Here is a 27,920-nt window from a genome sequence, read left to right as displayed (position 1 = left end):
CATGCGTGCAGCGCTACTTCATCACGCACACGACCACTATTAGTCTGTAAATCAAGACCCCTTTTTAAAAAAAGCCCCAATCTGTGCCGCATATTTATTTAGCAGTTCAGCCCGAGGATCAAGGAATAAAGATGGCGAGTATTGGAAGCTCCGCTTTGCGGAGCGGTTTGTCAAGGCAAATAGGCGCAATATTGTCTTCGAACCTTCGTCTAAGGGCTGGTACAAAGTATTGTGTAAAGAGGGATATTGCTGTGACATCACAATGTTTAGGTAAGTTTGATTCGGCCTTGGTTTTTGCGTTATTAGGATCGTGAAAAGCCGATATGAAAATAAACTTACCTGAAATAATACGTGTGGGACCGTAGTGAAAAATTTAACTTGTACTTTGCATTGTACTAGAGTCTGTGTCTAGACCGTCTACCGTATACCGGTAGCAGATCATGATATTGACAGATAGTTTTGGTTATTTTGCACGGTGGTTGGAAGGGTATCATCGATAATAGATCTAGGTCTAGGCCTAGATCTATATATATTTTTTAAAATCAGGATTCAGTGATTATGAATCATTAAAAATAGAACGGGTAAAAAATGGTAACGTTTGGACTTTGGACTTGAGCTGAGTCTAGTCAATATAATCTTTTCGAAAAAAGTCAAAACATACTAGTTCACCAACAGGTCCAACACCCTGTTGACATGCTCGTTAATTTTGCATACATTTCGATGGGATGTCGGCGAACTTATACGTTTTGAACTTGTAGGGTCTACTTTTAAGAGGAGGTGGTGTGGCACTATACGCTATCGGATCGTTGTCGGGCTCGCACTTTCGTCATGGTTCGAGTATTGAGTCCCATGCTGAGCAGACGAACATGCAAAAATGATTCTTGCTCGGGTTCAGGGGAAAACAGTAACAAAAGAAAAAGTCTTTTAACCTAATTTTTTATCTAATATATTTTTATTTCTCTGCAGGTGTGACTCCCATCCATCTGATCATGCCTGCTCTATCACCGACCATGACAGAAGGGACCATTGTATCATGGCTCAAAGCAGAAGGTACATAACTGTAGAGGTCGCTTTGATCATTCAGGGTTTTTATTCTGAGCCTCACAGGCTTAAATATCTTTATCAATATCAATATCTTAAAAGATTTTTTTTTTCTCAAAATTATTACCTGATAATATCTCTTTCTAGGTAAAGATGTTTTTATTAGGCCTACATGTACATGTACATGTATCTCGACATATCTTGACATTGTATGCCATACAATCTTTCAAGTTTGTTCCTACCGAACATCGGCAGAATTGGGGGGGGGGGGGGGGGAGGGAGGGAGCTGTTAAAACTGATGTACTACAAGTGAAATAAAACAACAAAGTTTTATAAATATTGAATCGATTTCCATGAAAAAGTACAATAAATGCAAATATGTTGCAAAGAAAAGGGGAGGGGGTAACAATTCCAAGGGACAATCTTCCAGTACAGGTGTATAGTTGAAAAGTTTGACATTTTGATTGGAAGTGCAAGGATTCCTGGGTTCAAGCATTTAGTCATTTGGCAGCATCTTTCTTCATTTTCCACTTTACACCCAGGTGGAGAGAGTACTTGTACAGTGTATCTTACGTGTAGGTACCTGGTTTGGGAAGAAATTCCTTGAATGGTGTGTCTAGTGCACTGTTTTATGAGGCTGAAATGAAGAAACAAACCGCGGGTAGCTCCTGATCGGGCAATGGACTCTTTCCCAAAAGTGTCAAAACATTTAGGCAGTAGTGTAAGAGATCCATAGGTGACTGCAAACTTGCGATTGATTTGACAATTTGCAATGGATTTGGATCAATCACTTCTCATATAAGACGGGGCCCAGTTTCGTCTGTAGCCTTGCTGAAAATGGTGTAATATTGAAGCACATTGAGTTCCTTCCTTGGTAATGATGAGCATTACACACATAAACAGTTGCAAAATATTGTTTTAAATTGTTTTGATTGCTAGGAGATCCAATAGCGGCAGGAGACGGTATCTGTGAGATTGAAACAGATAAAGCTACAGTTATCATGGATGCAGATGATGATGGGGTCATGGCTAAAATACTGGTATGTAGTTGTTGTTTTTCCTTCTTCTTTTTCTTCATAGATCATCCTTAATCTTTCCTTTCTTTTTCTCCTTCCACTTTTTCTTATGTGTTATTGTGTTCTTCCTCTTTTATAACAAAGCAAATCTAATACTTTCTTCTTCTTCTTCTTCTTCTTCTTCTTCTTCTTCTTCTTCTTCTTCTTCTTCTTCTTCTTCTCTTGTTGTTGACTTTGTTGTTGTTCTTCTTCTAGTTTGTTTTCTTCTTTTTCTTCTTTTTCTTTTTCCTTCACTTTGTCTTTTTCATTTTTGTACCCTTCTTTTCTTTTTCTCTTCTTCTTCTTCTTAGTAGTAGCTAGTATAACTAGTGGTGGTGATGGTGGTGGTAGTAATCATAATGGTAGTAGTAGTAGTAGTTGTACTAGGAGTTGTAGAAGTTGTGGTACTAGTAGTAATATTAGGAAGAAGAAAATTATGATGATGAAGCAGAAGTAGAAAAAGAAATTTATGAACAGTAGAAGAAGATGCTGAAGAAGGAGGAAAAAGTAGTATTGTTGTTATCATTATCATTATTATGGCATTTTAATCTTTTTCTTTTTTTTTCCCTCTATGATAGAATCATCTGTATTCAATATTGCATTCGACTTCGCAAAAACATAACAAAACATATATATGAATATACATACATGATATAAACAATAGAATTAAAAAAAAAAAATATAACTGATTTTAATCTTGTTGTTGTTGTAAGGTGCCTGAAGGGAGCAAGAACATCCCCATTACCGCCCTTATAGGTCTCATGGTACCTGAAGGTGAAGACTACAAGGACGTTGACATGCCAACACAGACCGCGCCCACGCCCGCAGGGGATTCCCCCAAACAATCGGAGGAAGGGGTTTCAGAGAGTGCTCAGTTCTCTGACATGAGACACGCAGTCACCAAAGCTGGGTGAGCATCAATATTCATGAGTGCTTTATCATTTTGGTTACCTGGGCATCGTTTCACAAAACCGTCATATTTACACGTTCACAGACATCCCATTGAAATGCGTGTTAATTACAATACCTGTGTTTCGATGGGATGCCGATGAACTTGTACATATGATGGTTTTGTGAAACGCTATTGTGTATCCAAAACTGTTTAAATCTGAATCCGGGCTAGTGTCAAATAAATACTTTTACTGTGTGAAGCCTTCTTATGAAACATCTCATGAAAACATTCAAAAGTTTATCCCAAAAGAATAATTTCCTGTTTCAGCGTGATTTCAGCCAGTTAGAATTGTGGTGGTTCCAAGAGATCCTACCCTGAATTTTCTAATTTTGCTTTGAGCAAGTTTCCTGTTTTGGTCCTCAAGGTTGGTAGGTATGAGGTTGTAAGAAACCAGTGTTTGGCAGTGAAGGAATGGAGAGTGAATTACACAGGAAAGCTCAAAAGAGCCCCGATAATCGGAAACAATACAATTTGAAAACAAAATGCTGAGACTAAACCTTGCAGTTAGCAAATTGAAAAGAGATCTAGGCGATGAAAACTGTTTTAGCACAAGCTAATTTGTTTTTGATTGCAGTGAAGGACTGTCTCCAGCGGTTAGAGCGTTGATTGATCAACACCAGATTGATCCTGGGCTAGTCACCCCTACAGGTCCACATGGAAGACTACTCAAAGGGTTAGTACCAGTTCTACCTATTATGTGACATATAGCCAATATCAAAAATCATTATCTATATAAGGCTTCCAAGTGGTACAATAAATCAGTCTATTCAATATCTTTAGCGCAGTACCCGGATGACTGACCAATAATGTTTTTGTATTGCTCAGTCATCCAGGAACTTCAATTATCGATATAAAAAACAAAGCCATATTTGCTAAGGTGAGCCAGATTTTGTTATTTCGCTATTCAGCCTGATATAGATGATATGGCTCTTCTTCTCGCTATGACATTATTGGACCCGTCTCTGACTCGTTCAATATTGTCATAGCTCAAGCATTATATTTTTGTATCACACTCAAAGCCCAGGGCTTGAATTACCCACCGGCAATCAGCAATTTGCCGCCATGCCCCTCTCACTGGCCGGAACATCCTCCACCCACCCCACGGGCTGATCCAGCCGGCGGCAGGGGAGGGGACCAAAGAGGGGGCCCAATTCGTGGGAGAATATTGAGCGGCGAAACAGCCAGCATGTTAATAAGGGGGGGGGGGGCCGGGGAGGGGGGTAGTGAGCACTTTTCTTTTTTGCTCCCGAAAATTTAAAATCGCGCCGGCCGATAATTCGCTCAGTTTTTTTTTTTTTTTTTTTTTTTTTTTGGCGGGGGGGGGGGGGGGGTAGTAAGGTGATTTTACGCACACTTTCCACTTTGGCCTTAGTGCCTCTTAGGATAGATTTGTTGTGCCCTCTCAAAAAAGTGGCCTTGACCAAAATTTGATGTAATTTGAGGCCTGAAAGCCATCCAATATTATATAAATATTAGCTTGCAATACTGATGCAGAGGTGCAGAGCAAAGATGTCTTGTCTGTTTTCATCAGCGATGGTTATATTGACTTTGTGCATGATTGCTTTGCTGAGTTTTGACCTAAAATTTGTATTCATATTTTGTAATTTCAACAGAGATAAACCCTGTTCTGACTGGCCGGTTTGAGAGCATGTTTTCTTTACTGTGGGGGAGGGAGTTATTTCAAAGATATTATGTTTAATAAAATTGTGCCATGGAAATTGCATTAAAAAGACAGAGGCTTACAATAAAATACAGCAATGCCCATTACAATCATATTAATGAAAACAGCAATGACAAAATACATGTACAAACAAAGCACAAAGCTCTACTTTGTGTCATGGGCTTCAGACATTTCTGTTCTTGCAATATCTTGCAACTTATATTACATTTGTTATATGCTAAACAAAGCAGTTCAAAATCAAACTATACTAGCATGTCATTCCACCCATTATCTTTGTCTTTGTTCCCCAGAGATGTGCTCAAATTCATAGAATCGGGAGGGGCAGCTGCTGCACCCCAGCCTGCAGCAGCCGCACCCCCTGCCCCAGCCCCATCCCCTGTACAACCACCACCTGTTGCGGAGAGGGTTGCACCCCCTTCATATAAACAGACAGAGGTGAGTGTGATTACTTTGTTGCGCAATAGCTGTTTTTAACATACTTTACAGACACAAATGAATTTATATGTGGAGTTAAGCATTCTTAACATGTCTTAGTAGTACAGTAAAGGGAAATCCAACCTTAAAATCAAACAACTCAAAGAGAAAGCAGAAAAATCAGAGAAGCAGACTGGTAAAAGTTGGAACCAAATCTGAAAAAAACATTAACAAAGTTATGAATTTTTGAAGCTTGGAGATGTTGCATAGTCTGCCCTTTAATGGTAATGTTATCGTCTATTGAGGTTTATTTTATTATCTTTCTTCTTGCAGGGAATGTTTTCAGAAGTCGATCTGACAGGAATGAGGAAAGTCATTGCAAAGAGACTCACAGAATCAAAGGTAAGACCATTCACCCTCCAGAGGGCCAGGAAGGGGGTCAAATTGATACAGAATGATGCAGCAACACCCTTCTGGGTTACATCAGAGTGTCACTGGTATTAATAATTATAGACCTTATCAGAAGTTAAAAGGCATAGATTACTGTAACATCAATTACCGGTATATACTTTTTTAGTGTCTGTCAGAGGAGTATTAACAGCTCTCTTAAAACTTGAAATATAAAGCTTTGAAAAACGGAAGCTGCCAACCAAAAAAACTAGCTATTGACTTATATCATCTTAGGAGCATGCATATTCACAATGATATTGGATTAATTAACCACGGCTCATCACCTCAACTATATAGGCAAGCCTGTCGGATTCATATGTTATGTCATCACCGTAATGTCATCACTTTAGAAGCCCCCCCCCCCCCTCGGCATTTTTCGCGATAATTTTTTAACGCAAGAAAATCTTGCACTGAAATTTTGTGACTTTTTTCTTTCGAGTCTTGCGCATCTTTTTCGAAAATCGGACCTACCATTACAAAGTCACGTGTCCTTTTGTCTTTGCATGTCAGCCCGAAAATCGCAAATTTTTGTGATTTGTGTACAAAACGTATGGAAATCTCATTTTTCAAATAAAGAGATAAAACATTGGTTATTTGGTCTTGTTTATAGTTTAGGTGTTTATTTTGGGGTCAAAATAGTTGACGGCCAAAATCATAGGGGGGGGGGGGGGGCTTTAGAAGCGCCCCCCCCCCCCCCCCCCCCCCCCCCCTTGGCTATGCAGTTTCAAAATAGCTCAGGCTAAATAGGGTAAATAATAATAGGATAAATATAAATTTTTCTGCTTTTGGATGTCAAGGTTATAGTCTATATATGCAAACCTGAAATTTATTGTATTATTAGGGGAAATTTATGTTAACTTCCTTTTATTTGGTTATTATCTAGACCACCGTACCTCACTATTACTCCATGATTGATTCTGAGATTGTATGTCTACGTTAACAACAAAAGAAATTTGAAATTTATTGTTTCATTAGAGGAAATAAATGCTGATTTTTCTTTTTATGGTATCTTCCAGACCACCATACCCCATTATTACTCAATGGTTGATTGTGAACTGACAGAGATTGTACGACTACGCAAACAACTCAAGAAAGATAACATCAAGGTGTCCGTCAATGATTTCATCATCAAAGCAGCTGCCATGGCCCTCAAGGTGAGTTCTGGGGGGGGGGGCATTTCACAAAACTTGTCATCAGTGACAAATGACAGTTTTTGTTATAAGTTACTGAAATCATTGCTTCTGATCGGTTATCAGCAGATTTGTCATTGAATTTTGTCATTTGTCATTGTCACAGGTCCCATCTTAGACTTGTGCAGAGTTGTGATTGATCCATATCAATCGCAGGTCCTCTCATCAATCGCAAGTTTGCAGTGTCCTATCTGTAATGTACATAGTTGCGATTGATATCAGTGGCAAATGAGTTAAGATTAATCGTAACTGTTCATAAGATGGGCCTGGATTTATTAATTTTTTCCAGACTTTTATCAATTAGATATGATTCTTTATATTTACAGAGCCTTTGAACTTACTATTCGAAAGAGAGGACATAGTTTCAAATTAGGGTCCATCAGAGAGCTGGCTGTACCTCTAGACCAACACACATATCCCATGACTATGTCTGTGGCGTTTAAAAAGAAAGGAATCTCTCTTCACCTCCTCATTCTGATCATGCGCATAATGAACATAGACATGAATATGCATGAGGTTCATAACACCTTGCAGCATGTTTTATTTATTTTACTATTCATTATTAATATCACTATTTTGGAGCTATTCAGAGATAACTACTTAACCACTCTGATGTCTGTTTTTCATCATCTCTCTCACACTCTACAGCAAGTACCTGAAGTCAACGTGACCTGGAACGGCCAGAGCGCCACGCCCCTGTCTAGCATCGACATCTCTGTTGCCGTAGCAACTGATGGGGGTCTGATCACACCCATCGTCAAGGGCGCTGATGCCAAGGGTTTAATGGAGATCTCAGCAAATGTTAGGGTAATAACATAAAAGTTCCAAATTATTTTCTATTTAACTGTGGAAGTATTTAAGAATATCCAAACTCTCACAACATTCAAGAAGTGTCTGAAAACACATCTTTTCCTTTTTGCATTCATATTTCCCCTTTTTTGTAATTATTGTAAGCTTCATGTGATTTGGTTTTCTTTCTTTCTTTATTCCTTAAATATTTATGTTTTTGTGCGCTTTGTATCTAATGAAAAGGCACTTTATAATTTCAATATTATTTTTTACATCATTATAAATTTACAACTTATTTATTTGTACTGTCTTAGCTTGAGTTGTGATTCATGTACATCGGTCGCATCTTGACCTGAGTTTGATACCTCCTCACATAAAATGAGAAAAGGCGATTGTCATTGACTTGCCAGATTATATGGACTATTTTAGAAGACAAGTCCCAGCTATCTGATTATTATACATGTACCTTGGGCAATAGAGATGTCCCAGCTGTGATTATTATACCTTGTTCAAAAAACGTCCTGTGTGTTTTGTAGGATGAGTTTAGGGCACGTTTTGAACTTAAATTGTCATTATTGTACATCAAGAGCACAAAGCAACGAGCTCCAGTAACCAGTAATCAACATTAATTTCCTGATTTGATTTCCAGGATCTTGCAACAAGAGCCAGGGCCAACAAGCTGAAGTTAGATGAATTTCAGGGTGGATCATTTAGGTAAGAACACATTCTTCACAAAAAAAAGGCAATGTAGTTAAAAAATTTAGTATCAAATGATGTGTAAGATTTTTTTTTTTTTTTTTTTTTTTTTTTTTTTTTGGGGGGGGGGGGGGGTATTTGTTTCGGGGGAGGAGGGGGAGTGAGAGGTGGGTAGGCTAAATCCCCATGTTCTTTTAGAGCTAATATTTCAAACACTTTTAGTTATATTAGTAACTTGCAATGGCGTGACATTTTGTTATTATTACTGTTTTATTTGGCAATAAAGACAATACATAAGAAATCAGAAAAACAGACAACTGAGCATGTATAGATTACAGGTAGTACCACCACTGGAATGCCAGTTGTGCCTTTAGTTTGCAATCCATACATTTAATAGCTTCAATAAGAATTATCATGGTTGTTTGTTTATTTGTTCTTTTGCAGTATTTCAAACCTGGGTATGTTCGGCATCTCAGAGTTCAGCGCCGTCATCAACCCACCCCAGTCCTGCATCATGGCCATCGGTGGGTCTCAGCTAGCCATCGGGAAGGACCGCAAACCACTCACCTACATGACTGTCACCATGTCAAGCGACGCACGTGTCGTAGATGGCGCCCTAGCGTCGAGGTTCTTAAAAACGTTCAAGCAGAATATTGAGAGTCCGATAAGGCTGGGTCTGCTTTGATTATAGATATATTTATATGAAATTGAGAATAATTGTTTGTAGTCTGGGTGCTATGTAAAAGTTGAGCTGGTCGATTCAGGGCAAGTCATTCAAGTAACAGTTATGAATAGTTGCAGTTCACAGTGAGGAGAGCAAAACCTGATCAAAATTTGGAACAGCTTATGTTTCTTGAATGGAAAGTCTACACTGTTAGAGATGTGATGTACATGTGAAGCAGAACAAAATAAGAGAAATAGCCCATGATAATATATTCATGGGTTTTTAACTTGTAATCAATATAAAAAACTGCAGAACTTTATCAGATAGATTTCTCTCAAACTTCAGTGATCCGTTTCTCTCATTTTCTACATTATCAAATCCAACATGATGCCTTGGTGGACTTGCCCTCAAAGATATCTAGTAACACCAAATCATTAGCATTGAAATTGCAAGACTTCTTAAATTTGCATTTTGAATGTTGTCTATTCAGAGTCAGACAATCTTTGTTAAACTAAATAATCCCATTTTGGTTCTGAACAGACAATATCTCCTTTGGTGCTGTTTTAGCAAGTAGTATTGTCTCTAGCTCCATTGAAGGTTCATTATATAATAATAATTATAAATACAGCATTTGTTATGTACCATCAATCGAGTAAACTATTCTCAGGTGCAGAGGGATAGAATTAGAATGAGTTACATAGAGAAATGAGAACAAATATGCATAGATGTACATTCAACATATAATGAACTAAAATAACATGCGAACATGTATGACTTTAGATTCTTTTTAAATATTTCTAAGGATTCTGCTGACTTATATACATGTGGCACCCAGACTATAGATGATTTTATATATATTATGCATAGTAATGATTATAGAGAAAAACGTGGATTACATTGAGAGTGTATTCACTATCATACTGATTTTCATAGTATAATGATGCTCTATAAATTTTAATGGTGAGCAGCAGGTTATATAACCATGTGGGTTATATGAGCTTTGCTGACGCCCTTTGACATATCAAACTGTTTCTCAGAATATATGTTACTGCACCACAAGAGATTATGGTAGAACCAGAATGTGTGTGTCATAAAAAGTTTTGCGAGTTATCAAGGAGGCTCGTTTCACCATCATGTAAAGCTTCAAGAATCGGGATGATTCATGAAAGTCACTAAAGTCACTTCTGGTTTTTCAGGAAACGACATATTCAGATATTTTGCATGTTGAATATTATGCTCATAGGATGAGCTTTCGATATTGAGCTTGAAAACTCACCAAAATATTTTCTCAAAAGTTTGAATGATGAAATGTATTTTTTTCGGCCCCAATAAATTGCATGTCAATTTATTGCTTGTGTGGTTTTTAACCTTTTGAAATTTATGCAAAAAAATTTCAACCTGATAATGGGTCAATGAAAGGAAGACTGTTGGTAATACTTATACTTGCGTATCATTTTAGTTTTTATTTTTGTTCATTTTATTTTTTATTTTCTTTACCTTTAAAAACCAGTTAAATAGTATTTTTATTTCGTTTTATTTTCTCTTTCTGCAAAGGAAAAGTTCTGAAAGTACTGCCTTTGTGCTAGACTTCCATGGTTTTTATTTACTGCCAAACCTGTTATTCGCAGGCTATGAAAATTGAGATGTATTATGGTAGAAACCTTACGCAATGAGTGTGCTTCTTTAAAGGGGGTCTTCTAGTACATGTATTTTTGGCCCTCTCCTTTTTTTTCAAGTTTTGTTCAAATGCATTTAAGAAAGAAAAACAAAACGTATCTAATGTTTCGGCATAAACAGCCATTGCCAGTAGAGTATATTTATATAGTAGCTGCGCTGATCTAATTATCCTTATTATTTTATTTAGTTTTTCTCCCACAAATAGACAATTTAAGAAATGATTCTCTCAAATATGAATCACCTTACAGTTGTCTTCTCAAGTGTTCTGTCAAGATATTCTGAACAATTCATCATCCTTCATTTTGAGTTTATCAGGGTTTAGTTTTTGAATTTTCCTATGTGTGTGCAGAGGAACAATGTTTGGATATGTAAAGAAAATAAATGGAATGAAAGGGTGTATCTCTGGTTAAGTCTTATGTTTTTGTTATTGGAACTATCAACAAACATAAACTGGGACAATTGAAGGAAGGAATGATAGAAAGGCACCAGAGAAGGACAAAAGGAAAAGGAGGAATAGGAGGGGAGAGATAGAGAGAGAGATAGGGGGTGAGTGAGGGAAAGGATTTATGGCAGGGAGGTGCCAAGAAAAGTAAATAAGGAGAGAGAGAGAGAGAGAAAGAGAGAGGGAGGATGTTAGGGGAGAGAAGTGCACAGGTAATAGATATATAATATAGAGAGAGAGAGAGAGGGGGGGGGGGGGGGGGTCATCAGATAGATAGATTGGTGGAGAAACTTGAATTAAAAGTACCATCAGAATAGGAAAGGAAGACAAATAAGGAGGGGTGGTGGTAGGGGATACAAAAACATAGGCCTAGAAACAAAGCCAGGTGGGTGTAGAAAATAACCCATGAATTATTTAGTGTAATTACAACAACAAAAATTGAAGCTTTTTTGCTTTCATTCTGATTTTCATATACAATATTATAAAGAGGAACATAATTTTTCTTACAGTATAAACATTATACATACATTGTCTCATACATTGTAAGCACATACATATTTTAAAATATGTGTCATTAGTATCCAAAATGATATAGTACATATTCAATTAAGTATACAAATAATAATATTATTACTATTATTATTAGTACAATTCGACATTTTGGTAGAAATTGAATTTTTCAATATATATATATTTTTTTTTTTACTCCATTCGCTCTAGTCGAGCGCCCCCTTTAGGTAGAGATATGTACATGATTGATGTGTGGCTTTTCCCGATTGAATGTCAAACAATTTTGGGGAAAAGACTGGGGAAATAGAGAGGGAAGAGGAAAGAGGATTAAAACTCTATAGTTTATACCTACAAATTTGACTTGATCTTTCGCCTTTTCATTTTGTAATATAATTTATTGAATTTTTGATTAATGACCATATTCTTGTAATGTATTTGATTTGTTGATTTGTGCGCCAAGAGCCATTATGTTGGCAGAGTTGTGCGCAATAGAAATGTGGAATTATTATTATTATTGATTGTACAAATAACTGAATTAAATTGATTGTCGAATCTGAATTGAATTGAATTTATTTTCTTCTGCAACATGCAAATCGAATTACATTTCAGCGACACAACATATCCAAAATATAACAATTTTTTTGAACGTGTACACAATATGATAATAATAGAAATGGTAGCCCTCCTGCACCCCAGTGAGGAATCTTTTTTGCGTGATTGCATAATGAACACAAAATATAATGCACCAGTCGGAAGAGGAGTGGTAAGAAACGTTCATTTATGGTGTTGGATTTAATTTGTATTTGATATTCAGGCAGTTCTGTCTGTGTTTGTCTTGTGGATTTCCATTTTCTCTAAAAAGCACCCTTTACGGCAATATTCACCGCCCCCACTGTTATTCATTTTAGGTACTTATTTGACAGAAGTATTGGACTCACATCACAAACCCGTTGCTGTAAGAGCGTATCACATGAGGTTAATTTTCCAACTTCCAAATGAATTTTAATTATTGTTAATTGGTGAAGTTGGTTAAAAATTAGCTCTTAAAAGAGCTTGATACACTATTATGGACCTACATCAATGTACGTACTGCTGTATACCGGATGTACTTTATTCAATACAAAAGTACACATCAGCCTTTAAAGGGGTAGAGATTCCTAAAAACACAGCCCACAGAAGATAAGTTTAGTTCGTTTGCTCTTAGTCTTCTATTTGTATTTTTGTTGCTTTTCCGACCAACCTTTGTCTTTCGATAAACACGCCAAATGCTGCATGAGTTATGACGTAATCATGGCACTGACGTCAACATTGTGCTCTTTGGTTACATGAACTTGGACAATTAATCCACGTGTGAGTCATAATTGAAGATCACTTCGTTTTGGAGGGGATTTGCACGCTTTAGAGTGAATTCTATTACAGTTGTGAGTGGATGTAAATCACAGGTAATGATCCTTAGGAGCCTATTACTCCCAAACGAGTCGATGCCCACTCTTTTGTATCAAGTTTACAGGTGTGTTGATGGTGCAGCGACAAATAACAAGTAGGAAAATATAAAGGGATTCGAAGTCTTGCATAGCCGAGGGAAGGGGGTACTTATGGTAGTTTGGGATGATTTGTCAATGGGCGTTTATCCCTGAATTAAATTCATGAAAACAAAAATTAATCGCCTCCCATTATCCGTCTCCGTTGTTAATAATGCAGATGAGAACAAAAAAGGCAGCAGGATGGTTTGGATAATTATACTTCGAAGAATGAGTTCTATGATATAACAAAATCAATGTAAATTGTTTGCGTCAGTCTGTGACGGTACCCGTATCCAAAGCCAGGTACTTCCCCACACGCGTATACGGGCAGACTGAAGTGAGGGGGGGGGGGGGGGGCTAAGTTCGAAACAAGTCATGTTATATCATGTATATTAAGGGCTATTCAGAGAGGAGGAGAGGGAAAATATAAAAGAGGACATCACTTTAACCACAGTTTCTTTTTATTAAGTGATTCATCTTCAGTCTGATGACCAGACTAATCAGCCCACAAGCCTTAATCGGATTTTAATACGCTATTTAGCAAACAATACCATTAGGCCCATACCGATCAGGCTTAAAGAGCAGATTGAGGAATGAGAAAGATGAAAATAATTTGTGAGCTTTTTAAACTTATATTTCTTCTTATGTTATTATGGAAGGCTATCATAGAAAAACAATGTCCTCTGAAAAGAATGGCTCTTCAAATGCCCTCATAAGCGAACTAATTATGACAGTAGCTAGTGGTTGTGGACCACAACTTCAAGCCACATGTTTGTGTAGCTCCAAATACACATTTCGGTGTACTTTTAGAAAGACTGGGCAATTTTATTTTCATTTTGATGATTCCTAAACCTCATGTAATTTTATCAAACACCAATAATTATACGCTACATGATTTGCCTTTTCCGATCGTTTCCAGACAGTTTCCTTCACGATGAGATCGCATGGTCACGCAGAACTCAACTTTATCTTTAAATCCGTCCTGTAATTACACATTAAAATGTAGTTCTAAAGGATCAGCGGCCAGGGTTTAGAGACCTTAAGGAAACTCGACAACAAAAGACCAGAATGGGAAATCAGTCAATATTTATCCATCTCCAATAGGCCGTGTTGTGTTGAAGCGCAGAAAGAATGCAACGCGGTTCTTCTATCGGGGCTAATCGCTCTCTTATTCAATAAACATCACTCCTAATATTGCCTAAATTGAAACTCCGTATACGAACTAAATTGGAGAGGGGGTGTGCTGGGAAGTGCGGAGAATAATGAGGTACATTTAGCGTAAGAGCTGGACCAATTTTCTGATTGCAAAGTGAAGGGTTGCAACCTTGAAAGGACAAGTTACTGGTTCTTATAACGGATTTAAGGGTTAATTACTTCTAAAGAGACGTCTTCGACAAGCTTGGGTGGACCAACGGCGCTACATGATAGCTTTGGAAGAGATTGGAGGAGGGTAATTAGATGGAAATGGTCTTTTGTTGCCAGGGACCTTCCAATTGAGCCCATGGGGTCGTCGACTGTGACAGGTTAGTTCTCAAAGGTCCTATCCGTCGCTTTTTCCGTGACCATTCACCCACCCCCTGAATCAAATGACTCTCTGATAGAATATTGATAGGCCATTGGAAAAGAAAGAAAAGAAAGAGTGACAGTTATGTTCTGAAAAGAGACAGAAAGCGGTCGGAAAAGGGGTAACTTTTCCTTTTAAGAGATTATCATCTTTGGAGTAAATTGGAGACATGTTTCTGCACGTTTGAAATAAAGTGAAACTAATGGATTGCGCTCCCATCGCCCTCATGCCGGATTATAGCTAACCAATCGAGCAAAATTGGAGACAAGTTTCTGCACGCTAATAAGGGGAAACTTCTGAATATTTCTTTTGCCCATCGTCAGACGTTACAGCTGAATATTCAATTCTTCTGCAGATCACGGATTTTGGGTAAAATACAAGCGGGGTGACGAAGAAACATGCACCGCAAATCATCCATTCGGCATGACTCTAGCTCGAGATAAGAGTATGATTTATGAAACTCCTATCTCGGCTGTATATTGGATGTTTGATTTACGCTGAATCACTCCTGAAATACGACAGTGAATTTAGTTTTACAGCTCAGTGAACTTTTCGAACACCCCATCAAAATTTATTTTTGAGGCCAATTTGGATCTATTGATGCACCGTTTAAGGAGTACTGATTTCGAGCAAGAAAAGATTTAATTACTTTGTGAATTCGTATGATTATACGGTCTTTGCAACTGTGGCGATAGCTTGTCGACGTCATTTTAGCTTTAGGACCTATCACATTTTCTACAGTCGTGCTGGGGTCTTTTAACTAGTGCATTGGCTCGCGTCTTCGAAGTTGTGTTTTCTGAATCCTCAACGACAAAATTCCTTGGCCTGGATGAATGAAATTCATTTTCCCGAGTCGTCTGAGAGTTTTCCAGTGAGTGACGGGTGATCACCCAGGAGGAACACAGGGGGAGAGGTCGGGAGCGCGGCCCGGGGTCAACGCGACCAATTCCGGTCGTTCGACCACTGCACTGTGAGGTCTGGGAGACGTTTTGCTAAGCAGACGACATCCAACGCATCTCGAAATTTTTGTGCGTCGCGCGTCGCCCGGAGAACGCCATTTTTTGCGGTTGGAGATCGAAGAAAAAAAAGCTTGACGCGAAAGTCTTCAGAACTTGTGACTTGTGGACTGATTGACCTTGTCATGTAAAGGGTCAGGATCGATTATCATTTGGAATTAAAAAACTACGCGTGACAGGCTTACCACGGATTCACTCGCACAAGTTTTCGTTTCATTTTCTTCGCGCGTCCACCGACTCGATCGTGTTTGCTGCCAGTCTCCGCGACTGATTGACAGGCTTCCCCCGTCGAGTTGACGCCGATAGCCTAGGGGGAGAGTAGCCGCATCCCTCGGTGCCACAAATCCGCTAATCGTTGAGAATCCCCATGGTGACATAAACTAACAGGTAATTCTACTATCATAACCTAAAACGGACCCCTGAAATCCGTGCAATAATAGAGACGAAAATGCCCATCTCGCTCACGAAAAATGCCAGTGATTGTAGTAAGTAATTGCAAAGGTCATAAGGCCGTGGACACATGTACGTACTAAACTAGCCATAAGCAGCGCCGATCACCAAAAAACGGTTTTCAGCAGAAACGAGATCATCTTTAAGAATAGACAGATAGCCTTTGTATTCATCTTACTTTTCATTATATGAGCTTGAAGATAATATAGAATATAAAATACAAGCAGGATTATTAAAAGAGGACCAAACAAGAGCGATTGACGAAAATTTCGTATTCCGGTGGACGTACTAACAACATCTCTCTCTCGAGCTATTGCAATGGATGGTTAATATTTGAGCCTTTTCTCTATACTTGCGAAGCCTGACTTAAAAAAGAAAATAATCTGAAAATACTGCGCTGGAACTTTAGTCTTCAGAGGAAAGGAACAGCAGAATAAGGACGCCAAAATATACCGGAATCCACATTATTTTAAGTTTTATTATGGCTAAATACCAATGACCACTTAATTCTAATGGACTGAAAGGAAGTTTAAAATAAATTGTTGACGTTTCACTGAGCTTTTATCTGTGTGCTCTCAATGGAAACATACCCCAATCATCATTTTTGACTTTGAGAATTGGACCGTTTTGACTGGGCTGACGGAAGATGACTTGACGCAAGTTCTTCGGCGGCAAAGTCTACAGTAACGTCAAAACAAAGGTAAATTTAATTTGATTTCAACCCTTTCGCACACGAGGCGTATTTTTTGACGTACTACTGCGTCAGAGACCATCGTCAGAGAGTGGTGCGGTCATTGACGCATCTTGTGAAAGTGCCCTCATACAGAGGAATTATAGCGTCAACTTTCTGTCTTATGGGTCAATATTGCCACCAAAATAATGTTTGGTGAGCGCATGAAGTAACGCAATCTAAAATACGTCTCGCATGCAATACAATTTATACAGTGTGGCAAAGTTTTGACGGTAACTCCTTGATTTATCGCACATGATTCTGGAAATGTTTGTTGAATATGAAATGCATGTTAGCGAAGGCTCCTATCATTCACTTTATTCTCTTTATGCTCAAGAGTTGAATTGCACATTTTAGGAAACGTATTTCGATTTGGAGTTGAATCCATTTTAAAGTTATGGTGAACCCCCCTTTAAAGTTGTTGCTCAATTACTTTGTTTTATTATTGGATTCCACTACTTTTGAGGCTTGTTTCCACTTCAAAAAAGAGCGATCTGTGATCATGCTCGGAAGTACGACTCCCTCAAAAGTGGATTTAGTACAAAAGACCCCGATCCATCCAAAATCAGAGTAGAGATGATGATGCAAATTGTTTTACTTACGATCCAATTCGCTTTCACCATAATCATATAATTTGACCCAATTCTTTGAATGAATGGAAATATCCCCAAATTCGATCATCATGGTGACGTCATTGAAATGAAGAGAGAAAAAGAGAAAGAGAAAGAGAAAGGGAAAGAGAAAGAGAAAAAAGAGAGAAAGAGAAAGAAAGAAAAAGAGAAGGAGAAAGAGAAGGAGAAAGAGAGAGAGAGAGAGAGAGGGAGAGATGCCTAAGTCACTGACATGTAAGACATTACCCCCTTCACATTTTGTTTCTTGTGAGTTAATTATTAGGCCATGGTTAATGATAACATTAAGTTGTAATTTATATAATATCAACGACATTATTAATATATATATATTTTTGTATACATTTGTAACTTGTATAGAGTCAACAGCACATGAATTATATCAAATCGGAAAGATTAGCCCTACTGCCGAGGTCATTGAAACCAAAGATTCAGGCTCGTGCGTCAGTGATTATCGATGAATAAACGTCAATTAAGCTCGTAATAACCGTTTGTGCTATTGTGCCCCTCATAATATAGCCTCATGATAGGAATAAATGTCCTGAATATTGAGAGGGGTAGGGGGGGGGGGGTGGCGGCGGAGGTGGTGGTGGCTGGAAGGGGGGGGTATACGTTAAATGACTGATTTTTTTCCAGTGTCTGAAATGACACACTGCCCTATTGAAAGGGGCATTTTGATATTTATAAAAAAAAGTTTTCTCAGAACATGGGAAATATAAAGGAAAACCTGCTTGAAAAGCCCGACACGGATCCTTAATACTATCGAATTTCCCACTTTTAAGGACAAGTGTTAATTCATTTGCATGATTGGAAATAAGACTGCTATAGATCCATGTGACTCTCTATTAAATCGGCGGATTGGTCATTTGATTGTGACGTAGCTTTGGACTCTTCCATTCGGTTACACATTTAAACTAACGTGTTTCAGTTTCTCCCCAATGTAAAATTCCCCACGTGGCTCTACTGCTCTACGAATGACAATTTATGAAGAAATATGAACAAATAATACAGTAAGCCATCTTTCGCATTAGATCAGGTAAAATATTTTTCTGACATTGCATCATTGTGACTTCATTAATTCATCAGCTTTTAAGCTTCCATCAAGCTTAGTGATCTTAAACGAGAAAATAAAATATCGTAACCTCTAATTAAAATGGTGTACCCGAGTTCGTGTAACTCTTTAACCATTGTGAATTGCCAATTTGTATACGTTCCCCAGGAGCAACCTGGTTATAGTCATAATGTAGAATTTCCATTACTTCTATGATGATTTAATTTACATTAATTCGTCTTAGAAAGACTGTCATAAGACGACTACCTAATTGTCTTCAAATACACTTTTTATTAATTCATGTTATTCCACTTGGAAAAAAAGTGTACGCAATTGACATTCTTTTACATTTTCCTGGAACCATTTATTTGGAACCATTTGGGACCTGTCTCATATACAGTTGCGATTGATCGCAATTTATTTGCGACTGATATCGATCGCAACTATATACATAAGAGACAGGGGACTGTAAACTTGCGATTGGTTGGAGGACTTACGATTGATACGAATCAATTGCAACTGTTTATAAGACAGGTCCCTGGAAAATAAAAAGCGGTCCAGGTTGAAAACTCAAAAACCTTTCAAGAAAGAAAGATAATCTCGAAATGCCGGAATACTAATAAGGCATTTAATAACTTTATAGGAAAAATCTAATTATACACAGTATATCTGATTTCGTGGAACCCTTGTAAATGAAAAATAATTGCAGATATTGATCCGTCTTCCAACTTTTCAACAAAATATTGAAACCAATCGAAACATAAGAAAAAGTAATAAGTATATCGACATCGGCTTAAAATAACCACGATAACAAAAACATATCCTTTCAAAAGTACAACAACCTTAACATTTCGTCTTCTATCCATTTCCTTGTCCTTCACGAGCCCAAATGTCACTGACTTGGTAATGGTGTTTACATGTCTGTAGGAAAAGGTGGATGCCATGTTTATGTTGGTCTTGCCATTTTTTATCGCTTCATATAAAATCGATCATGAGCGAAGTTCACTGTCGGCGAAACGCAAATTGTTTACAGAAAACTTCCGTACTGTTAATCAAATTGCATAATATTCCGGATTGCCAAATTGAGAAAGCAATTACGATCGGCCATGAAGTGCCCGATAATCAGAAAGTTAGACAAACAGTGGTATTATCAACCTTCACGAAATGATTTGGTTTTCAAAATGTCAATGATTGTGATAGTTAAATGTGGCTAAGAATAAATCGGTTTGTTGATCTTGAAGATAAAGAAAATGAGAAGTCCTTTATTTCGAAAGCATCATAAGGGGCGATACATTCAGAGTGCAGAATTGCCCAGACCTCAGTTGATTTAGGAATTAATTGTCATTATCGTATTTTGTATAATGTATGCTGTAGAGGTGTTGTGGTCCAGTGGACAAGTCTCCAGACTGTAAAACACAAGCTACGGGGTTCGAAGCCCTGTTGCAGCACTAACGTATTTTGGCAAGACATATTTTATCTACAAATTATTGCCACTCTTCAGCCAAATGAGACATATGAATTGGTACCTGGCCGTAATTAATTCCTTAAAATAAAATGTTCGAGCGCTGGCAGGAGTTTCAATGCAATGTTTGTGGACGGATTTCTTTGTTGATTTGTTTTATGAAGGGCTTAAGTCTGTAGTTTCCTTCACATCTATTCCACATTGTTTCATCAAATTATTATCGGATTGTTTACCCTTTGAACTTTTGGATACTCGACGTGACCTCTTCCGGGGGTACTATTTGGCCCCAAATAGTTTATTCCAATTTTCGGCAAACGACATCTCTATCATAAAAAAAAAGATATAAATTTGTATTATTCTTTAACAAGGTCAACTTGCGTAGAATTATTATCAAGTCGATCGCTCAAATGGGAAATTCGAAGTTTACTGCGCATGCGCTACGAAAAAAGTGGACGAAGAATGATAAAATAAAAGGAAAAAGCGAAAGGAAATAGGATTGAAATGGGGATTGAGATGAGAAAGGGGAGGGGGGGGGGGGGGGGGGGGGTGTCGGAAAGCGAGCAGGCAGAATAGGGGAATTATAGCCGGTAATATTTTTGGTAACATGTTTTGAATAAATAAACAAACATAGCATATTTTGCTCGCAGTTGGAGATCAGCGAGTCGTTGGACGAGTTCGACGGTTGATTTTCACAAGGCCATTTTATTTTTTTAGAGAGGACTCTGACGATTTTTAGTTTATCCAGGCTATTGATTTTATGTAGGTTAATGTTTCTCTTTTTCACCTCTCTCTATCTTACCCCAAAATTATTTTCCTTATATATTCTCAATATTCATCTTGCATCTCCGACAGAAAGTAGCTTGTTTTACCTTACTCTGTTTCCCCTTCGATATGTCCTTTTTTTCCACCCCTCCGTTTTCAGTGTTCGATTGCTTACTCAATTGCTATTAAAAGCACATTTTTTTCTTCCCTGCTGATTTGTTCTACTTGGAAATTAGTTTGATTGATATTTATCTAGAAAAAAGACCGCCACTGCCAATTATAGTTTTCTCATAGATAGAGAGAGATTGTGCGCGAAACAAAACGTTTTTGTTTCGTGGAATATTTTCGGATCAAAACAGAAGGAGCCCGGATTATAATTTATGACGTCATGATGTTTTGTGTATATATAGCGGTATTTCTGTTCCGATTCGCTTTTAATAACATTTTTATATCTTTTTTCCTTCTTGCAGCGACCACGTCCAGTGCACTCTCCAAAGGTACTATAATTTAAAGGACTCTTTTGCACAACATGGAGGAAACAGGAGATACGACTTTTTGCATCTGCATGCTACATTACAATAGTGTGAACCTGTCAAGGAGGTTACGACATAAGGCAGTAACTCACAGACATTATGATCCCGCGTCTCTGTCCACATTCCATCGTGTTTTTATAACGATGTGTATAATTTTAGGTAAGTACCAATATTCCTTTTCTTGTTTACCTATTCATTTATTTTAAGAAGTGTAAAAACATTTTCTCCTTAAAAATCCTCTTTTGGGATCAAGAAAGGCGCTAAGTCTGTAAAAATGTATGAGATAATGCTCTATTGTGGTCTGACACACAATGGACGCATTGTGTGAATTCAAGTAGAAAATAGCAAGGGATGTATAATGCTATATTAATGTACAAAAGTGAAAGGAAACCGGGACGTTATTAATGTATATACGTTAAAAGAGTTACCCTTTTTAAGGTAGGATTAATAACCAACAATACATTGCTGATTTATTTTTTTCCATTTGTGAATCAAACCTGCGTAATCATGATAAAAGTGTCAATTGTCTACTAGTTACTCTGCTGAGGTGCACCGGTAATAAGCAAGTAGTCTAGCATTGTGCTGTTACAAGTAGTTCTATATTTAGCTCGATTCAAGTGAATTCAAATCCATTTAATGAATCTGAGTTCGCGTCAGTATACATGTATTTCATTGTGAATCATACTGATTGAATTAAACGATTTAAGGCAGTTCAATTCGATCCCTTCACTTAAAATCACCCAATGCTAAAGAAAAATTTCACTTTATATCAGTTAATTAAAAATTCGTTTAATTTCATCACAAATTTGATTAAGTGCAATTACAGATTCAAATAGTACTTAAATTATAAGTTCTTAGCCCCCACAAATTCTACAAATATCAGTGCATGTAGACAAATCAAAACACTGTACTAATATATTTGGTAGTGAGCCATGTGTATTACAGTCTACATGAACCTCATAATTTCCTTGATTGATTTGAATTAATTTCAACACGAGTTATGATATGTATGAAAAGTTACGATTGGTCCGAAGCTATCGCAAGTACTTAAATCCATCGCAAAGCTACGATTATCTACCTCTTATCATGGATCTATAGCTCCATGCTTATCTACGGCGTGGCGATTTATATCAATCTGAATTTTTTTCTTCAAATATTTTCATTATCGGGAGCACGGTAGTTCGTTTTTTTTTGTGTGGCCACCCTGTTAACCCTGCTGGAAAGAACACACTTATTCACAGTGTGAATCACACTATGAATCACAGTGTGCTCCACAATGTTAAATTGGGGCGTTTTTACATTGTGGTCGATTCGTTTCACACTGTGGTTACAGTGTGGATAACCGGAAAGGAAAGAACACACTCATTCACACTCATTCACAGTGTGCTCCACAATGTTAAATTGGGGCGTTTTCACATTGTGCTTGATTCGTTTCACACTGTGGTTGACAGTGTAACTAACCGAAAAAGGAAAGAACACTCATTCACATTCATTCACAGTGTGAATCACACTGTGTTTCACACTGTATTAACAGTGTGAACTGTGATTTCACACTGTGATTCACACTGTGAATGAGTGTGAATGAGTGTGTTCTTTTCAGCAGGGAAGTAGGCCTACATTTAATAGTTTGACCAAGTGCTCTTGCGCAGCAGTAGAGAAAACAAAATGAATATAAGTTTTACAAATAAAATGGCGACGTCAATATAATACACACAGAATCGACAAGAGCATCAACAAAAATCAATATATTAAACACAAACGCCTATGATATTTGTGTTGAGATTTCATGAAAATATGACTGGAAATTGGTGGGGTGGGGGGGGGGGGGGGGGGGGGGGTTGTAGGGGTGAATGTCAAGGGGGTTCGGTTTCCAGAAATTTCAGTACATGTTGATGCATGTTTTGTCAACAGTTTTGAGTCGGTGTGACATTCACAATTCGAGCTCCTTCTTCACCTGTACTTGTTATGATCACGATAACATGTGGAAACCATTGGGACTCGGATTAGGGATTGAAAGTGATAGCATGGACCTTCTTACAGTAGGTCCATGGTGAGAGAGAGAGAGAGAGAGAGAGAAAGAGAGAAAGAGAGAGATGGAGAGTGAGAAAGTGAGTGTGTGTGCGTGTGTATGTGTGTGTGAGATTGTGTATGCGCGTTTGGGTTGGTGTATGCGCGAGCGTATGTGTGTGACTATGTGTGCTTTTGAGCTAGAAGTGGGAGAGAGAAAGAATAGAGGAGAGGATGGCAGACAGAGCATCAAATATGGAGAGAGAAGGAACAAAGGAAAAGGAGAGAGAGAGATAGAGAGAGAGTAGGGAGAGAGCGAAAATTAGAGCATGGACCATCCATGGTGAGAGAGAGAGAGAGAGGGAGAGAGAGAGAGAGGAGATGGAGAGTGAGAAAATGAGTGTGTATGTATGTGTGGTTGAATGGGTGTGTGTTATGTTTATGTATTTAATATTGAAAACGTTGATTTATTTTATTCGATTGTATGTTCCTGTTTGTATTACATTTGGAGTAATAAAACAAAATGATTTTAACAATTTTGTTTAAAGTGTGTGCGAGCGTGTGTGTGAAATTGTGTGTGTTATAGAGATAGAAGTGGAAGAGAGAGAGAGAGAAAAAAAAAAGAAACGGAGAGAGAGAGAGAGAGAGAAAAGAAACGGAGACAGAGCATCAAAATATGGAGAGAGAACAAAGGAAAAAGGAGAGAGAGAGAGAGAGAGAGAAGGGGGGGGGGGGGGTGAGTGTGTGTGTGTGTGTGGGGGGGGGTGAAAAGTATTAGTAAAGATTATAGAGAAAAGAGATATATAAGGATCAGCTGTAGATAGATTATAAATAGAGCAAGGGAGATAGCAAATAGAGAGCAATTTAGAACTGGAAGGGGGCGGGGTGACAAGAAAGAGAGACAGAATTAAACTTAGAGTGGGGTATGAGGAGGGGCTCACCCGAGACTGGAAGGAATAAAACAGTTCCAACTATTGTGTCATCAATAAATCATCTCTCCTACAATTATCCTTCGGTTGGCGGACCCGTGTTTGTTATTTCTTCGTCATCCTAGTGTTTTATCATCGTTCACTGTTTATTTACTAAACCTAACGCGTTTGTCACGGGTGTCGTCTGCTTTCATTCAAGATTGGAACCTTCACATTGCCCGATATTTCCTAACGTCTAAAAAATAATTTTAAAGAAAAAACACTACCGATGTATTTTCGTTATGAATTCAATTTGTGCACACATATTGACAATAATGATATTTCAGCCTTGTGTACGTTTTCATTCTTGAAGTGAACTACATAAACTATTTGTTGCTATGACGGGCAATTCTCTGTCAAGCTGGAAAAGTTATAAATAGAACACTTCTATCTGGACAACAGCATTTCACAAAATTCAATACGAAATGGCAACATTACCGATGGACGAGAAGTCCAGCCAATCAGCATTGAGTTTACTGGCAAGTCACGTGTTCAAAAGGGAACATCCTTATTGGTTAGGGAGCTGATGAGGTGGTCGTTTCTATCGATCTGAGAACCGTTAGGTAAACTTGAAGTTAATGTGAAAGCAAAGGTTTAGAATTGATAGCTGATAAGTTGATTACTTTAGGATGACTAATATGTGGCTTGCATATTCAATTATACCTATTTCATGTATATAAATGTGATTGACAAGTGGTGTAATCTAACCTTATGTATTAAAAAAAATACATCAAAACAACACCAAATATATGGAGATAAACCACAACAAACCAGATCTACATATCAAATTTGTAAAGTGCTCCAGAAACCCCGGTTGCATTGCAGTTCAAATTATTATCCTGTAGGGGTGTGAGTCGAGTGTAAGTACAGACAAATTGAAAGAGCATAACATATTTCCATTATCTATATCCCTAAGTCTCAAATCCTCATACATTTCATCATAACGCCATCCATTTTCTCAACAACCTAGCTCTAATCCACAAATAATGGCAATGGGTACGAAACACTAAACGCCGCCCGATTTGAGCGCCATCTTAAATCACCGTATACCCATGACCTCATCGCTGTACGCAGAGGTCAACCCCGTCCGAATAAACTTTCATCGTGGAACCTATTTTTTCTTTTTATTTAGCCGTCGTGTTTGTTGGATAAATTCTGCGATGTTTGTGTATATGATGGGAATTATCCTCACATTACATTGATTAATGACTTTTGATATCCAAGCCAGACGCTTCTATTTCTTGCCTGGAATGTGCAAAAGAGTAGGATGTTTTTGTAGGTTTAGTTTCTGTCCTGGGTTTCTATGGACTGAGCAATTTTCGTGTCTTTTAAAACAAATAGAAGAGAGAGGTTTTTTTGGTAGCCTAACTTTACTTTCCCTTTCTATCTAAGATCATACATCAGTATAATACAGAGAGAGAGAGAGAGAGATTCAAAAGGAGAACAACAAACAGGAGGGGAGAATTAAACTTTTGGCAGCCAGAAAACTAATAAGAGAAAGGGAAAGCTGAGTGAGAGAGCGAGAGAGAAAGATAGAGAGAGAGAGAGGGGGGGGAGTGGGTATGTGTGTGCTTGTGCGTTGTGTGGGAGTGGGAGAGGGAGGCGGAAAGGGGGGGGGGGGGCTTTTTAAAGATACTATGAGAGGATACAGAAAGGAATAGGGCAGTCAGACATGAGAGAGACGCACGCACACTCGCACACACATACAAAGTCACACACCCGCACACAAACACCTCTCAGATGGTGAGGGGAGAGAGAGAGAAAGACAGAGAGAAATTATATAGATACAGACCATGGACCTACATGTACAGAGGCAGAGAGAGAGAGAGAGAGAGAGAGGGCATGTTTGTGTGGGTGTGTGTGTGTGTGTGTGCGTTTTGTGGGAGAGAGAGAGGGGCGGATTCCCGGTGGAAGGGGGGGGGGTGGGCTATTGAAGGAGAACATGAGAGGATACAGAAAGGAATAGGGCAGTCAGACATGAGAGAAAGATGCACGCACAGTCGCACAGACACAAAGTCACCCACCCGCACATACCTCTCAGATAGAGAGGGGGGAGAGAGAAAAAGAGAGAGAGAGAAAGAAAAAAAAAGAGAGACAGAGAGGGAGAATGAGAGAGAAAGAGATGGTGAGGGGCCGGTGATGATGTAGGAGCTATTATGAAGGAGACAAGTATAGTCTCAGAGAAGGTGATGAAATAGATGCAGTTTGAAGGGTATGCGATGTTTATGAAACAAGTGCGTGTTTAAGTTTAGCAACATCTTGGACCCATATGCAAACCCCTCATAAACATCCTCGTAGCGATAGAGTGAGCGATCATAAGATCTGCTCAAATACAATTACCACGTCATCAGAAAGCTTAAAGACAAAGTTGAGTTCTGGGACCCGTTTCACAAAGCCCTTTTTCAATGAAAAATGACAAAAATCAGTAACAAATCTGCTGATAACCAATCAGAAGTAAGGATTTCACTAGCTTGTAAAAAAAACCCTCTCATTTGTCACTGATGACAAGATTTGTGAAATCGGGCCCGGGTCAAGGGACACATTGTGAAAGAGACAGGTAATTTACCGTAGAGAAATGTCGATAATGTCATACATAAAATGGTGTACAATGCAACGTCTTAGAATCATCAAATGTTACGAAAGGCCAAAAGTCACATGCACCAAACAAAGAAATATACACATGGGACTACACATGAAAGTTTGGTTAAAACTGTTCGGCTCTTGTTATAATCCGAGGGCATTTGAAGAGCAATCCGAATCAGTAACATTTCTTTTGTGATACTCTCGGAAACTAATAACAGAATGAGAAACTCGGTTTTCATGCACAAACCCTTGCTAGTCGTCGTGCGTAATATTGTCTGCAAAATCATACTAGAATGGGCCCTGGACAAAGCCAGAAACTAACAGGCTCTGCTCAAGGCTTTAGGAGTTGTGGTAAAGTGTCAAGTTAATGTCTGTGCTTGCAGACTTAGCTCAACCTCCTCTTTAAGACTTTTTAATTGAGCTTCTTAGACCGTGTTGATAGTTTGTAGAGTTCGAAAACTTGGAGCCATTCGCAGCTGTGGTGTGGTGATACTGTTTCTCAGGTCTTCGCTCATTGTCCCCCGTGTAAACAAACAACTGAAAACCTATACCACTCCTCTTTGTTTCCATTGGTCGTACGTGTATGTCCAAGAGGGGAAGTTTACACAGGAGTTCTACGACGTGTTTATCGGCTATTGGCGGATGTTATTACGATTGGATGTCTGTTTAGAATCTAAATATTGAGATTGAAAAGCGTTGCAAAGATAGCCCCCATTTCCGCTGCAGATTGAAAATAAATTTACGATTGTGGTTGTAGTTGAAGAAACACAAAAGTTAAGATTTTCTGATATCTTCTACATTTTATACATAAACACTGACAAACAAAAATAGCAAGCGAACGGATGGCAAGGCATGGAGAAAACGCCACTTATAGACAAAGTTAGAGAAAAGAAATTAATGGGGGATAGCCCGGCAGCCCAGAGCACTTTGATCAAACGAACGAGGTACCAATATCTGAGTATTGGAACATTTGGGGAAAAACCTAGGATATCCAAATGTGGATGTCTGCCGGGGTCCCTCTGCTGCATGTGGCCCCTGGGGCCAGTTGAGAGGGGCCCAAAAATGCTTCTGATCAAACGAA

The 27,920-nt window shown here is 38.3% G+C and overlaps 2 protein-coding genes across 2 annotated transcripts in view; both read left to right on the top strand.

The window, feature by feature from the left end:
* The first annotated feature begins 117 nt into the window (after positions 1-117).
* LOC577260 (pyruvate dehydrogenase protein X component) lies at positions 118-9,056 on the top strand. Its single transcript, XM_030989420.1, has 11 exons — positions 118-270; positions 967-1,050; positions 1,981-2,081; positions 2,810-3,006; positions 3,623-3,721; positions 5,020-5,164; positions 5,477-5,545; positions 6,610-6,747; positions 7,432-7,590; positions 8,222-8,286; positions 8,713-9,056. The coding sequence occupies exons 1-11, from the start codon at positions 132-134 to the stop codon at positions 8,951-8,953; spliced, it is 1,437 nt and encodes a 478-aa protein (XP_030845280.1). The 5' UTR covers positions 118-131; the 3' UTR covers positions 8,954-9,056.
* Positions 9,057-14,219: 5,163 nt separating this feature from the next.
* LOC115925476 overlaps positions 14,220-27,920 on the top strand; it is a 31,801-nt gene continuing 18,100 nt past the window's right edge. Inside the window, exons 1-2 of the mRNA XM_030989418.1 lie at positions 14,220-16,814; positions 21,219-21,440. Of these exons, the coding sequence (XP_030845278.1) occupies positions 21,278-21,440 (163 nt within the window). The 5' untranslated portion in view covers positions 14,220-16,814; positions 21,219-21,277. The remainder of the gene's footprint in view (positions 16,815-21,218; positions 21,441-27,920) is intronic.

This window comes from Strongylocentrotus purpuratus, unplaced genomic scaffold (assembly GCF_000002235.5).
Source record: "Strongylocentrotus purpuratus isolate Spur 01 unplaced genomic scaffold, Spur_5.0 spur5_scaffold_18, whole genome shotgun sequence".
NCBI lineage: Eukaryota > Metazoa > Echinodermata > Echinoidea > Camarodonta > Strongylocentrotidae > Strongylocentrotus > Strongylocentrotus purpuratus.
Note: the sequence above shows the minus strand (reverse complement) of the source record. Positions and strands in the feature narration are given on the sequence as shown.

Bases quoted from the DNA above. Each gene is read 5' to 3' on its own strand.
- LOC577260 (XM_030989420.1), top strand. From the start codon at position 132: ATGGCGAGTATTGGAAGCTCCGCTTTGCGGAGCGGTTTGTCAAGGCAA. The intron at 1,051-1,980 runs GTACATAACTGT...TTTGATTGCTAG, and splicing joins ATCATGGCTCAAAGCAGAAG to GAGATCCAATAGCGGCAGGA. The intron at 5,165-5,476 runs GTGAGTGTGATT...TTCTTCTTGCAG, and splicing joins CTTCATATAAACAGACAGAG to GGAATGTTTTCAGAAGTCGA.